This window comes from Hippocampus bargibanti, linkage group LG08 (genome assembly GCF_051943395.1).
Source record: "Hippocampus bargibanti isolate YZ-2025 linkage group LG08, ASM5194339v1, whole genome shotgun sequence".
Taxonomy (NCBI): Eukaryota; Metazoa; Chordata; class Actinopteri; order Syngnathiformes; family Syngnathidae; genus Hippocampus; species Hippocampus bargibanti.
The window spans coordinates 21,030,373-21,044,975 of NC_142741.1; the positions used below are offsets into that span (position 1 = coordinate 21,030,373).

At 39.7% G+C, this 14,603-nt stretch overlaps 1 protein-coding gene across 4 annotated transcripts in view; it reads left to right on the plus strand.

Moving 5' to 3' along the window:
* The first annotated feature begins 1,333 nt into the window (after positions 1-1,333).
* Positions 1,334-14,603, plus strand: part of igf2bp2a (insulin-like growth factor 2 mRNA binding protein 2a) — a 58,890-nt gene continuing 45,620 nt past the window's right edge. The window contains exons 1-2 of one of the 4 annotated variants that reach the window (XM_089003448.1): positions 1,334-1,736; positions 2,614-2,674. In XM_089003448.1, coding sequence (XP_088859574.1) covers positions 1,562-1,736; positions 2,614-2,674 — 236 coding nt within the window. In that variant the 5' untranslated portion in view covers positions 1,334-1,561. Of the gene's footprint in view, positions 1,737-2,613; positions 2,675-3,709; positions 3,747-14,603 lie in introns of those variants that run through there. The other 3 variants (XM_089003447.1, XM_089003449.1, XM_089003450.1) reach the window with 3 other exon arrangements.

Genomic DNA, 14,603 nt, shown 5'->3' on the forward strand with positions numbered 1-14,603 from the left:
TAAACAACCCTTACCAGTCTGTTATGCCATTGACTTGATTTTAATCACCTTATTATAGCGTTGCTTTTTTGATTGTTGCTGTGCTCATGACCATTTTGTGTTTGGGAGCCTTTTACTGAGCGTGTTGCTTATTCTGTAGCCACAAAGGGACATAAGTCTTCTTGTGCCGGTCCCAAGCCCGGATAAATACAGAGGGTTGTGTCAGGAAGGGCATCCGACGTCAAAGCTGGGCCAAAACAAATGAATGTAACGTCTGAAGATGGAGGTTACTGATTCGCTGTGGCGACCCCTTGAAGGGAAAAGCCGAAAGGAAAAGAAGAAGATTATAGCGTCCTCTGACTGCAAGCAACCATTTTGAATCTACACAATTCCATTTAATTGAGTCAGTCGTGTGTGTGTGTGTGTGTGTGTGTGTGTGTGTGTGTGTGTGTGTGTGTGTGTGTGTGTGTGTGTGTGTGTGTGTACGATATCTAATATACAGTAAAGTCTCGTTATATCGATATCGGTTATATCGATATAATATCGTACCGCTTATTACGATACTATTTCTATGAACGCAAGGAGAAAATTACATGCGCGCAGGGTCGGATATATCGATATTCCCGGTTATATCGATATTTTTTCGGACTCCCAAGAATATCGATATATATATATATATATATATATATATATATATATATATATATATATATATATATATATATATATATATATATATATATATATATATATATATATATATATATATATATATATATATATATATATATATATATATATATATATATATATATATATATATATATATATAAGAGAGAGAGAGATATTGAGATATACATACATGTATATATTGCAAATTTCACCACTTTTTTGTGGGGGGACATTTCTGATTCTGATTAAAACACGTGGATGTGAGAGCCGAATTACCCTTTGGGAGTTTCAATTCATGCAATGAGTATAAAATAATAATTTATTTTAATTTTTCAATGTAGGTCTTATAAAAAATATTTATATAATGTAATTAATTTGCAGTCCAGTGGTATATCGTGTATATTAACAAACGATAAAAGCATGCGTTCACTGTCAGTGCAAGATATTGTGGAACGGTGTGATGATCAATAACAAGATTAATTATTTGACTGGGAAAATAATACAAATGGAGCATTTGATGAGACAAGTCGACATTCGGGGCCACTTTCTGGTGTATTACACGCGGGTCCGAAAACCAGCAGGGAACCCCTTGTATGCTCCATGCACACTTTTTTTGAGGGGCGCTTTTTATTTTAGAGGCGGTGCTTGTTGGCTCCAGAGTAGTGTCGTAACTCCCAGAGTCCCCGTGAAAAAGAGTTTGGCCAGGGCCAGAGTTGCTGGAAGGGGGGGCTTGCTTTGCTTATAGCTTTTAGGGATTTTTTTTCAAAGGGGGGTATAACTGCTGCCTTTTCCCCTCCATCACCACCTTTTTTATTTTCCATTTTTCTCATTTTCTTTTTTCAGCCTCGCACAAGGATCTCTGGGGTTTATTTCTCTGTCCACCCCCGTCCTATCTTGCTCCTGTCAGATCATGAACAAACTATATGTTGGGAATCTAAGTCCTTCGGTCACTGTGGAGGACTTGCAGCAGCTCTTCGGGGAAAGGAAGCTGCCAGCGGCCGAGCAGGTCCTCGTCAAATCCGGCTATGCCTTTGTGGACTTCCCCGATCAGAACGCGGCCGTCAAGGCTATCGAGCTTCTTTCGGGTGGGTGAGAAGTGATGCTTGATGAGATGTCACGTTTTAAAAATAACGTACCGAGTTAGTCACATGAGCACATGCACGAATTATTTGTGTGCGCGTGTGTTTTTTTTTGTGCGTGAATCTGAATCTGGTTTGGTGATTGAGTGGTGCGCGCATTAAGACTGAATCAATGATCGATTGCCGTTCACTTTTTTTGAAAGTAGCGCTTAAATGTCCCCTCTTAAAGACAACACAAGCGCTACAAGACGCTCAGAATGCGTGCAGATTCCATTGTAGAATGCCTCGATTTTTTTTGGTCACCAACCCTGCTGGAATGCATGCGCACGGGGTGCTCTTGATGCTTCGGGTAATTATTTTTCACTTATTTTTTCTCGTGATTTTATTGAAGGGAGCCGAGCTACGTCCGCGCGGAAAACTTATCACGTCCGTGTTCCTCGGACGCCTGGCCGTGTTTTTACGAGGTGTCTTGGCGGTGGGTCACGGGGGTCCGGAGGAAAGTGCCCATAAACAGGTAGCTGGAAAAGGGGAGGTGGTGGGCGGTGTATGGGGACGAGGTGAGACGATAATTCCGGGGCTGCTACGCCAGGGCACTCGGAACCGCCTCCACAAACTATGGTTCTTCTTCACCCTCCCACGCCCTCTTGCTCCTGCATCTTTACCATGAGAATCGAACACCCCGTTGAGTCAGGTTCGGTTAGCGGGGTGCGAGGTGGGAGTGCAAAGCATGGCTGCCCATTCTTCACGTACTCACTATATCCATTATGCTACATACTGCACATGTGCTCTTTAAGGATTCCCACGAGTGATTTTGCACAAGCTCTCCAAACTTCAACTCCTCTTTAAATGGTTTCCTAATGTTGCACTGCCTCTGCTTCTCTAGGGAAAGCAGAACTGCATGGCAAAGTGATTGAGGTGGACTACTCCGTTCCCAAGAAGCTTAGGTAGGCCTGACTCGGCGTGGCACATGGACGTGCGCGCGCAAACACACACGCACACACACACACACGCACACACACACACACACACACACACACACACACACACACACACACACGCACACACACACACACACACACACACACACACACGCACACACGAACACGCGCGTGCGCATTTCTTGTCAATGAACGTAGATGTGCCTTTTCGTGGGTTTCTCTCTCTCACACACAAACACACACTACTATATACTGTGGATAGGTGCTCAATTAAAAGTTATAAAGGGCGTCTGGAACATCTATGAGAAAGTGTCATTTGTAATATGCATAGAATGTTGGTCCATTAATGTTATTATTTGCTTTTGTGTTTAAAAAAAAACAATAACGGTAAATATGGTGACAACATTTGGTATTGTGATAATCATTTGCTAAAAATATTTCTGAAACGAACATTTTAAACCAAAACCAAGATGACTTACGCTCTACAGAAAGCCTTCTGGTCCTGGACCCCACTCCCACCCATATGGCGTTGGTGGAAATGTAGTATTTTAATGTATTATTTTTGCACCAAAAGCGAGCAAATATTTATATGACACAAGTCTTAATTGTCAGTGTACCTGAATTGAATCATGACTACACAGAGGACCCCCACCCATGTGGTACCAACCCCCACCGTGTAGGCAGTATCACCGCAATGCACAACAAGGAGCATACCAATCAGCTTCCTAACTGAAATGTAAGCGTGTACGTGGAAAACGAAAAGCATCGCTAACATCACTGTGTCTACGTATTTTTTTTACTTCAACGACCACGCCATGTCATCAATACTCGACATAACATTGTACTTTTTCGCTTTTTTTCGAGTCTTTCCGCTTCCGCTGGATATGTAAATTGGTTAGCCGCTCCTTCGCCTTTATGGAGTCGCCATATTGCGTGACAAAAAGGTAAATATTCAACCCCCGAGTGGAGGAGCACGTGACCCTTGCGGCGCCCCTCCGACCCCAACCCCCACTCTTCCGTGCACGCTTCCCTGCACTCCCAACCTACGCGTTTTGTGGGGGAGGGGATCTACGTTTACGTGAGTAAATCAGCGCCGTAAACAATTTAAAGTTGGGTTTGTGGACGCCATTTGGTGCGCAACGGCGCTTTCGAGTTGCTCGCCAACATGGCGCACAATGGGTGCGCCACTCCCCACAAAGCCAACGTGCACGTAGGCCATGATGGCTGAGCCTTATAATGGCTGCCACGATGGCCCTTTTCCTGCGTGGGGCGGGATCAGACGGGGCAAAAAAGTGCATACATGTGTGCACGCAGCAAGGGAAAAAAAGAGCCTGTGTGTTTGAGAGTGCGTGGATTGCCTCAGCCCACACATGTATGAATGTACATACCCCCAGCCCTGCCCCCGCTATTCCGCAAGCCTCGCCATTTCAGGGGAGGTGCAATATACATGGGCGAAGCCACAGAGGAGTAGGTTACACCTTTCCCTCACGTTCTGACTTTTTTTTATGACCCACTTCGAATTGTACGGCAAACTAAGATATCATTTTGGATAAGATAGCCTTTATTAGTCCCACAATGGAGACATTTGTAATCTACAGCAGCAAAATTGAAAGGGACGGGGGAGGCACGTCAAAAGGCAAAACAACATTTAAAATAAAGTATTCTATGCCCAGTATTCCGTGTTCCACAGACGAAATAGTCCCGCAATGTACTAATAAGACGCCCCCATGGCCATCATAATTAGATCAAGACGCAAGTTAATGTTAATATCATATGAATGGAATTGTATTGTATTAATCGTCATTGTGCAAGACACTACAATTGTCATGGAAAAGAATACTTGTACATTTTAAATGGTGTACATTAGTGTAATTTAATAAATAATGCTATTCACATTTCAATTTTTTTGTGGGTATCTTCTATTCAAATAGTCTATAAATCATTACCTTTTGGTTAGTGTAATGATATACAAGTGGCATATTATCCTCAAGGTCGTGTTAGTTTTATTGACTATTTTGAGCTGGTTGATTTAACATGCAGTGACTCAATTTTGCTTTTTGAAATAAGCAGATTAACATTTGTCATTAGAGGTAATACATAATGTGTTTTTTTTCTCCATTTCATTGCATGTTGCTCTTTTTTTCTGTTCAGGATTATCATATTTGCTGAAAGACAATGCTGTGGTTCAGAAATTGCATTTACTTTAAATCTGTTTGGTTGTTTTATTTCCTGAAAAAAATGACAAAACTAATTGAATCCAGAGACTGTCAGCATTAGTTTTAGTTTTGGAGCATTTTGCAAATTGGGTCATTATAAACAGGAACATCACATTTTGTTATCTATTGAAATTAAAATTCATCGGATTTCATATTTGATAACAAGCACAAGGAATAGCAAGAATTTTGTTTTTAGTCGTCAAACCATTTAAGACAAGTGAAAGTAATTCCCCTTGTCAGACTATTTTTCACCCTTTATACATTTATAACCGTATAATTGCGAGTTTGTATGATGTTTAATTGAGGCATCTTATCCTCTACCTCATGTACTGGCAAATCAGTTTCCATGGGGGTTGACCTGGTGTGAATCCACCTTTTGTTTATTTAATTAAATGATGTGCAGCATTGCTTGACTATTAAATGTAGTCCATGAGTACAAAAGGGACATAAATGGGTTGTATGCAATGTAGACCTCTCTCTCTCTCTCTCTCTCTCTCTCTCTCTCTCTCTCTCTCTCTCTCTCTCTCTCTCTCTCTCTCTCTCTCTCTCTCTCTCTCTCTGAATCAATTGCATTACCAATTTGCTGTTTTGTAGATAATTCTCAAGAGGTGTATATATCTGGCTTGCGCCACATCAGGTCAGAATGTGAGTCAAAATGGTGAAAGGCGATAGCCATTGCTTGACCCGTTTCAAATCCATAAAATTTTCTAGAGGAAGCTTTTGGCCAAGCTGACCACCTTCCCCTGTCTCAGTGTCTCCTCTTGCCTGAGGTACAAAAGGTTGCCAACTGTTTATTTTTTTCTTAGTTGGTCTTTATTTATTGTCTGTAATGTGTGAACTCACACTGACGTCCTCATTTGCACAGCGATCATTCATTCACAAAAGCGCCATTATGTTTATTTTGCTTCATAACAGAGTCGATGTAGCTTGAGCATGCTCAAGCACAGCTCATGGGCGAGTCCAGTATGTGAGAAAATTGTAAATTTCACACTCCGAGACTGGTAAGAATTACTTGTTTAAACTCTTAAAATCTCTTTTTAACAGCCCAGTGCTTACACATCCGTGGCTCACCCATGTACTCACCCATGTACTCATTAGTCTCAAACTCATTGCCGTCCAGCTTTGGTGAAATGATTGCCAAACTGGCCAATTTGACAAAGGAAAGCGTTGTTTCACCTTTTTTTTTTACATACAGATATATTAATAAAGCACCATTTTAATTAGAAGCGAGAAGAGCATTGACCATGCTCTCTCTGAGATGAGTTCCATTTAAGTGAAGTGATAGATCCAGAGATCTCTGGTTCAATAATGATTTAGTACTATATAGTACTTTGCACCATTTCAATCAAACAGTTGTTTCCATTTCTTGGTGTGGTTGATTTGTTCAGGTTTTAAAACAGTAAGGAAAAAAAAGGGATATGGACCAAATTAACTGGTCCCAAATCAATTGAATGAAGTGGTATTAGTTTGCTCCAAAACGGAATCTAGCACGTTTCGATTGTGGCGAGAAATCAACCAGAACTTGAGCTGATCCAATGACAAATGAACAAGGTCAACTTTAAAGGACAACCGACGTCTCCGGACAAGTTGTGTCCATAATTTGTAAAATGGCTTCAAATGAGTTCTACTGAGCGTATCTATATTTTACGTTTTAAGACGTAAAATATAGACTTGTTTTTGAGTTGGTGACAAGTCCGTACGTGACCTCACTAAATGACCGCCCTTTACCGTAAAAAAGACTAATTGTAGCGGTCCTTCCAACACGTCAATGTATTTTGCTGTACTTGTTTGGTCTGGGGACCTCGTGTTGCACCCAAAAGCCGCCAGAAGGCCAGCAGAGGGCGTCCAAGCGCCATATAAGGAATTTATCAGCCTGTGGAAAGGGAGGTGGCCATAGGAGGTCGCCATTTTGTGCCTCTTTTTTTGGGTGAGAGATTTTCCCCCAATGTTGCCTCAAAAGGGCACAAATAAATTCTTTAATCGATTGCAAACATGTATGCTTCCTCTTCAGAACTATTTGAATCATATTCATCACTGGATGTGTAACAAGAAAGCATATTCTCTGAATCTTAAGCCATTGTATTGATTCACTAGCAATGCAAGACATCTTGGCATGATGTCACGAACTGGGGGTGGGACTTTCTGAAAATGCCCAATTCGCAGCTCAATTTTTTTTGCAGATTTTGGACACTAAGTCATTTTTATTGGTGTTTTGCATTTGACTAAAAATATATACTGCGTGTTTTGGGTATTTTAGATGCTATCAAACGTTTTTCTGGTGTCAGTTAAAAAACAAAAAAGTGACGTCGGTTGTCGTTTAAGGTTTGATGGTGATGGAGTAAACCGATGAAACCGATAGCTTCCTGAACACATCTTGACTGTAGTGTGTTTGTGGTTAATATATCGTCATGTATTAGCAGTGTCTTCTTTTTAATGTTTAAAAAGATATTTGGTTAAGATGTTGCTTTAAAGTACACTTGAGTGTTTTTTTGTCTGTTATGCTGGAGCCTGGTAATTTATCCAGACAATTCTTAACCTTAATCACTGACAGTCATGTGCAAAAATATGTCCACTCCAGTGCCAGGGTTTTTGTCATTGTCACTCGAAATCCAGGACCCACACAATATTGTGTGTTAGGACTTGATAAACATTCAATGCACCGTAAGAAACATTAGAATATCTTCTTTCATCGGAAATAAAGAGTTAATTATATGGGTCTGGAGTTATATTAGCTTGAAATGAAGGTGGCTGTCCTAAATACAATCCAATACATGCACATTAGTTCATATAGCGCTTTAACAACAGCTAAAGCTGGAACAAAGCGCTACCATGGAAAAGGGGAAATGCTGCCCCTTGTGGAAGGGAAAATCATTTATCGGCAGCCCCGCAAGATAAACCAAAAAACAAACAAATTCCCAAATACATTCGTGAATGCAGTAAATGAGTTAAGAAAGGGGCAATTTTGCTTCATATTGCTTGAATTTCCTCTTTCGCGCTCTCTTCCGTGGAGCAAAAGTAGTTCCTGTTTACATCCTTGCACCTGTCCTTGACCAATAAGCGAAGAGAACAATTTCACATGGGATCTTGTGACAGCAAATTTTGACTGCGAGGAAAGGAACCAAAATTGGAAAAGAAAGGCACTCCCTTTTTATAGTAAGACAAAGCTTAGATGTGAAAGTGTCTTGACAGAAGTTCGGTGTGATTGTTCTACTCGTGTGGCTCATTTGTTCAAGTGTGACCACTGAATATTATGATACAAAACTAGTGGAGTGAGATAACTTGAAGAGGTAGCCTTGATCCTCTTGCTAGGCAAGTGCCTTGTGGGTGCAGTATATAACTGACTTTGGAATTGAAAAATGCTTGAGAAAATCACAAATATGTGGCAGTAAAGATCAGTACTAGGCATCAGAAGAATCAGAAATATTGAAAATGATCGTGTAGAAAAAAAATTGAGGACATTTTTACCAAAAAATATTGGTACAGAAGCTGCTTTTTATTCCTTTCATCTCGGTTGTCCTTCCAAATGTGTGCATTTGATACGTTCGCCCTCTGATTTAGGACAACAGGAGAATCCTATTTGAAGACATGCAATGGATTCCAATTTTTCTTTGGCTCATGCTTGCAACGGGTTGCCAAAGGTGTGGTCTCCATGGGAGGGTGGGCAGCTGCGGCATACAGCAGGTGGTGATACTCCTTGCCTATCGTCTTGTCTCAACACCTCATAGTGTAACCGTGCAATGATGTCTTCTGAACAGGTGAAATGAAATGGCATCCGCCTCCCGGGCAATTGACTCCCTTGCCCATAACCAGGTTGTGGCATCCAAAGAAAATGTGACTCCTTGCCATTGTATCAAGTAGTATTATTGTACAATGTGCTGCAGTTGTGTTACATCAATCCTCAAAGTAATGATTGTGAAATGTTTGGACAAGAACAGCACAGTGGAACAGAGGTTGTTTGCACCTTTAATGTGGTTGTGGCTCCGACTGTTATTTGCGCTTGTGTGGGTCCCCTCCAGTAACCAAAATCATTCATAAGGCTCATTGGGTCAGAATTGTGCTTGTTAGGTGAATTGACCAAGGGGTTCTTTCCTGTCTTAGACAATTCCCTCCAACAACAGCGATGAATCAATATTTTTCCCTAGTAGTGAGGGTTTCCCCTTGTTTTTTAACACAACAAAAAGACGACACCCATTTATAATAACCTGTAAAGTCAACTATACCACCGTAATCTACATGCCAGCCTAGTGGTTGTCAATGTCACTTTGTAAAGATGTTTGCTGCACACAGTGGTTGTGTTTTAAATGGACTCTTTGCTCGAGAAAAACACGACATATGTGCTTTGGTCCTTCATTGTTTTTTTTTTTTTTGTGTGGCTGCACATGTATGCACTGAGCACATAGGATACAAGTGCATAATCTATTATTATTATTATTATTATTATTATTATTATTATTATTATTATTATTATTATTAGTAGTAGTAGTAGTAGTAGTAGTAGTAGTAGTATTTTGATTATTATGGTTGTTGTTGTTATTTTATTTTTATTTATTTCCAACATATAAAAATAAGTTCAGATAAAATAAGAACTTTAGTGAAAAAATGCTAAATTAAGACAATAAATTATGAAAAAACAAAGAGAGAACTAAGACCCCTGAGCAAAGTACTGTTAAAAAATAATTTAACATTCGTTAAATTATTATTCTGGCCTGAGTGGTAGAAAGTATGAACGTATCAATCCCGACCTCCTTGTGTTATTTCATGATTAATATATCCCTCAAATCTTAGAGTAGTGTAAAATTAAATACATACTATTCCACTGTAAAATACATCTTGTGTACCCAAGGCATATTTAACTACCGATTTTTTTTTACCCATAATATTTTACAAACTTTTAGTGTAGATATTAATTGTCACATTATTTCCCAAGTACTGCACAAGATATCTGAAACCCTTGTTTTCCCCGTACCATTGAGCTATTCATAAGCATAAAGTGTTTGTGTGTTATTAACGTACATTAAAATTATATTTGTTTATGGAGTCATCCTAGTCGTTGTAGTTTTTGATATCGCCCGTTCCATATCTTAACGCCTATTTGCTCCTTCCCACAATTATCCTAGACCAGACGTCGGCAACTCGGGGCTCCGGAGCCGCATGTGGCTCTTTCACCCCCCTGCTGCGGCTCCCTGCGGCTTTAGAAAATAAATAACGAGTATTTAATTTAATGTATATTATTTTAGTTCATTCGTTTTTAAAATGTAATTCTAAATTTGAAGATTATGGTGATTATAAATAATACAAAATAAAACGTATTCATTTTTTTTTTGTCGCTCATAATATACGTCACAACCATCGACAGTGGACGTATGTCCGGTCACAACCGCCTAATTGCACACGATTTCTTGAAATTTTCGACTCCCAGGTAGGCCAACTATGGATAAATCTAAGAAAAGAAAAGTGTCTGAAGATAACAGAACGTTTAATGATACGTGGGCAGATTCATTCGCCTTCACTGCTGACGAGACGGGTTTACCGGTATGCTTAATATGTAATGAGAAGTTAGCAAACAACTAAAAGTGAAATGTCGCAAGACATTTCCAGAACAAACACACAGCCTTTGCTCAAAAATATCCGGATGGAGATGAGAGAAAAAGAGCCGTTTCGGAACTGATGCGGAAGGCTGATCAGAGCAAAAATCATTTTATGAAGTGGATGAAATCTACAAATTCAGCTACAAATGCTAGTTTTGTGGCCGCTCAGGAAATAGTCAGGCACGGGAAGCCGTCAAATAGACATTGAGTATTATATTTGAAAGTAATCTTCAACCCAACGTCTTTTTTTCGGAGTTTAAAATGTTTTTGTTGCGTGCAGAAATATACTTTCGCTTCTCTGTAACAGTTCATTGATTCATAAATGCAACACACTATAGTTTATTTATGCATATATAGAGGTAAAAAACGATGCTGAAAAGATGCAGTGTTGTCTTCATTTTAAATGTCAAAAGGATTTTGTGGCTCCCAGTGTTTTCTTTTCTGTGGGAAATGGGTCCAAATGGCTCTTTGAGTCGTAAAGGTTGCCGACCCCTGTCCTAGACCCTTTGTCTTTTGCCATCAAGTAGAAGAGTCCTAACAATTTATAATGCAGATTTTCCCAGACTTCGGAACAGTAATTTAAATATTGTAGCAGAAGCAAACAGTTCACAAGTGCATAGTGATTTCTGGGTGAAAGCAAATACTTTCTTAGCTTACTTCGCAGCTTTTGATTTGATACGTTGTATGCCTTGATTCCTGCTACTTTTATTTACCCATTATTTGGAATGTTATTTCTTTTACTCTCTCTTTAATGTAAACATTCTATGCCATATTCATTTACTGTATTTTCCCGTTTGTAGGGCACAGCCAAAAGCCTTCATTTTATTCAAAAGATGATGCTACGCTTTATACGTAAGTGCGCCTGATATGTGAAGTAATATTGAGCCACAACAGGTTTCGCAACTACTGTCAGCAGCCACCGACTCCCTCTACAAAAAATGACAATCAGCAGCCACCGACTCCCTTCTCCCTTGTAGAAGAAGTGGTGTTTAACCCCAGCCTCTACTGTAGTGTCTTATAACGTCTTATGTATATTTATATACTATATTATATTTGGATTTTTTTTTTCATTCATAGAAGGTGCGCCCTGTACTCCAGTGCGCTTTATATATGGAATAAAAATGAAAATACAACGTTCATGGGGTTGCACCTTATACAGTTCTCCAGTGTGCCTTATACACCAGAAAATACGATGATTAGTTTATTTGACATTTGCTAATGCCACTCTTTTTTTGCTATTTTGTTTTCATCAAACCAAAATGTTTTCTTAATTCTGAGGCAGTGTTCTCCCTTCTGATGCCTATTTTGTGTAAGACTTATCAAAAACGTGCATTTTCAGACTCAGTCTTGTTGACAAGAAAGTCTCTTTATTATGGTCGTGCAAAACAATTCAAAACAATTCACTTTACAGGAGATGGACACCGGTTGTTGATCACTTTGTAGAGAAACACGACACTTAGTGTTTTCTTTGAAACATTTGTGTGGGTTGAGAATATGACACATGTACATGTGTGTAGTAGCGTGTCTCAAAGTCAGCGCAAGTAGTGACGTGTTATCAATGTGAATGACCTTTTCCACTACTAATGCTACAAAAGCCCCATGATCCTCCATTGTCGTCAAGCATGCCTACTCAGAAAAGTCATCACACAGGGCCATTTTTCAGAGGTGACACTTTCCGCACATGTTGACAGAAACCTTAGCGCAGAGGCCAATTTTTCAAGATGTACAGTTTCTTTGTGAACAGCCAAATTGAACCATTTTCTATTTTTAGACCACAGCAGTGTGTAGTATACACTCCTTAAGTCAGTTGAAATAAACATATTTTTACACCATAACTGAGAAGCGGTATTTTAAAAAAAGCACAGAAGGATGTAATTTTCAGAATCAGAAAGCCTTTAATAGTCCCACAATGGGGAAATTTTCATTTTAAGACCTTTGTCATTTCTCTGTAGAGTCGCGAGTGCTGACTGGTTTGAGATGCGGGTCCAGCTTACAGCTTGTTGGGAGCACTTACTGTCGAGCGGTCAAGGTGCTGATTTTATTTGACAGTGAATACATATCCCCAGCAAGCAGCAACAGTAAAACACCACTGTTCATTTCGGTTCTCCTTGTGATGCAAAGGGAAAAAAAGGTGCTGAGTCCGATTGTGTGTCACAGCCCAAGCCCTTTTGTGACCTTTTTTATTCATAACCCTCGCCCTGAGCCATCCGTCTCGTCCTTTTCCATATGTATGCGCTCCCATCATAGGAACGGCATCTCCGCAGTTTTGCCTGCCTTTATGCTGAAACGTACTCCCCTACAAGCCTGCCTTTGTGCCTCTGGTGTCTGACTGAGAAGAGTAATCACAGAGTGACTTCCGAAAGAGGCAGTGTCAGAGCCGGAGACGGGAATATTTGTGTGGGTGCGTGTCCAAAGTGTCCAAAATCTGCAACAAAAATGAACCCGGAAGTGGCCAGTTTTAGAAGTTGCTGTGGTGTCACCCCAAGACGTCTTGCCTTGGTGGAGAATCAAAACAATGGCTTCAGATTTGTAGAATATGCTTTCTTTTTACTCATCCAGTTATGTATATGACTATCAAATAGTTCTGAAGAGGAAAGCATACATGTTTGCAATCGATTAAAGAATTTATTCCGTGCCATTTTGAGGCAATAGGGGCGGGTGAATGTGTAAGGAATTAATCAGCCCGTTTCCACAGGCTGATTAATTCCTTACACTGAGCTTTGTTGCCCTCTTCTGCTCTTTTTGGTGCAACACGAAGTTTTCACACCAAACAAGTAGAGCAAAATGCATTGACGTGATGGAAGGACTGCTACAATGTGTCCTTTTTTCGGTCAGTAACGTGACATTTTTCAGTGACGTAACGTGAGGACTTGTCACCAATTCAGAAACAAGACTTCCGGAATATTCAGCGCGAGTCTTAAAACGTAAAATATAGCTATATGCAGTGGAATCTTTGTAAAATACGCTCAGTAGAAGTCATTTGAAGCCATTTTACAAATTAAGGACACAACTTGTCCGGAGACGTCGGTTGTCCTTTAAGTTGGATGGTTTGAGCCCTCATTAGCTTCAGAATGGGACGTTTGTTTCAACAGTTCAACAATAATACATCATATTAAACGGGTGTCAATGGCAGCTGTTACGACTGTATCAACTGAAGCAGACAAATTCACTGTGCGGATGGGACCTACAGCTCGTTCTATTCTCCTGACATGATGGATATGCTTTGATAAGGTTTATGGTTAGTCTGCAATATCTGTGGCATAATTGGTTCGGGTTGAGAAAAATAAATATGGTAGTCTTTCAAATTACATTATTACTGTCACGGGTGTTGCAGTAAATACATCAGGCAATGAAATACAGAGGGATGTGTCGGAGCAGCGTAAATGGCAACTGCACATGAATGCTGTATACCATATACTGTATGTAGATATACATAAATAAATAGATGTTAGACCTGAATGCAAACAGCTGCAAGAATGGTCAGGAGCACACAGTATGTCTCTATGAAAGCCATTGACAATGAAATAAACTGCAGCAACATTGTCAGTGGTATATTGATACTTACATGTGAATGATAACGGAAACAGGTCCGTAGATTTTACTGTATCCACAGATACAAATGTGACGGAAACAGGAAATTCAAGACTACCGTGTGGCCTTGTGTGTTTACAGTAAATGTTCATTTCACTTCACCAGCTCATACCTTGCAGTACAGAACATCGTCTTCAAAAGAATAAAATAATAATGGTTTGTATTTGTACTTCACGGGTAGTGAAGTAGTGTATTTTTGGTACAGAAACTTGTTTCTGACATGGTAAAATGAGCTTTTAATTCCCTCTGTGTTTAGCCATACAAATATCAAATGTATCCATTCACCAAAGTGAACAGGTTAATTAAGACTCAGCCTTGGCCGCTGTCCCATTCTAAACGTCCTGCTGAAGTGTCATTTGATATTTGTCAAGAATGACTTCACATGAAATGACTGTTCTTTCAATCTTCTGTACGTTATTGATTATGGAGAATTATGGACCTCAGTGCCATGTAGTAGAAGTCATAGTAATTATTCCTTTTTTCCCCAAATAAAAAACATTTTAGTGTACGGTATTTGATTCACACAATGATTTTGTATGC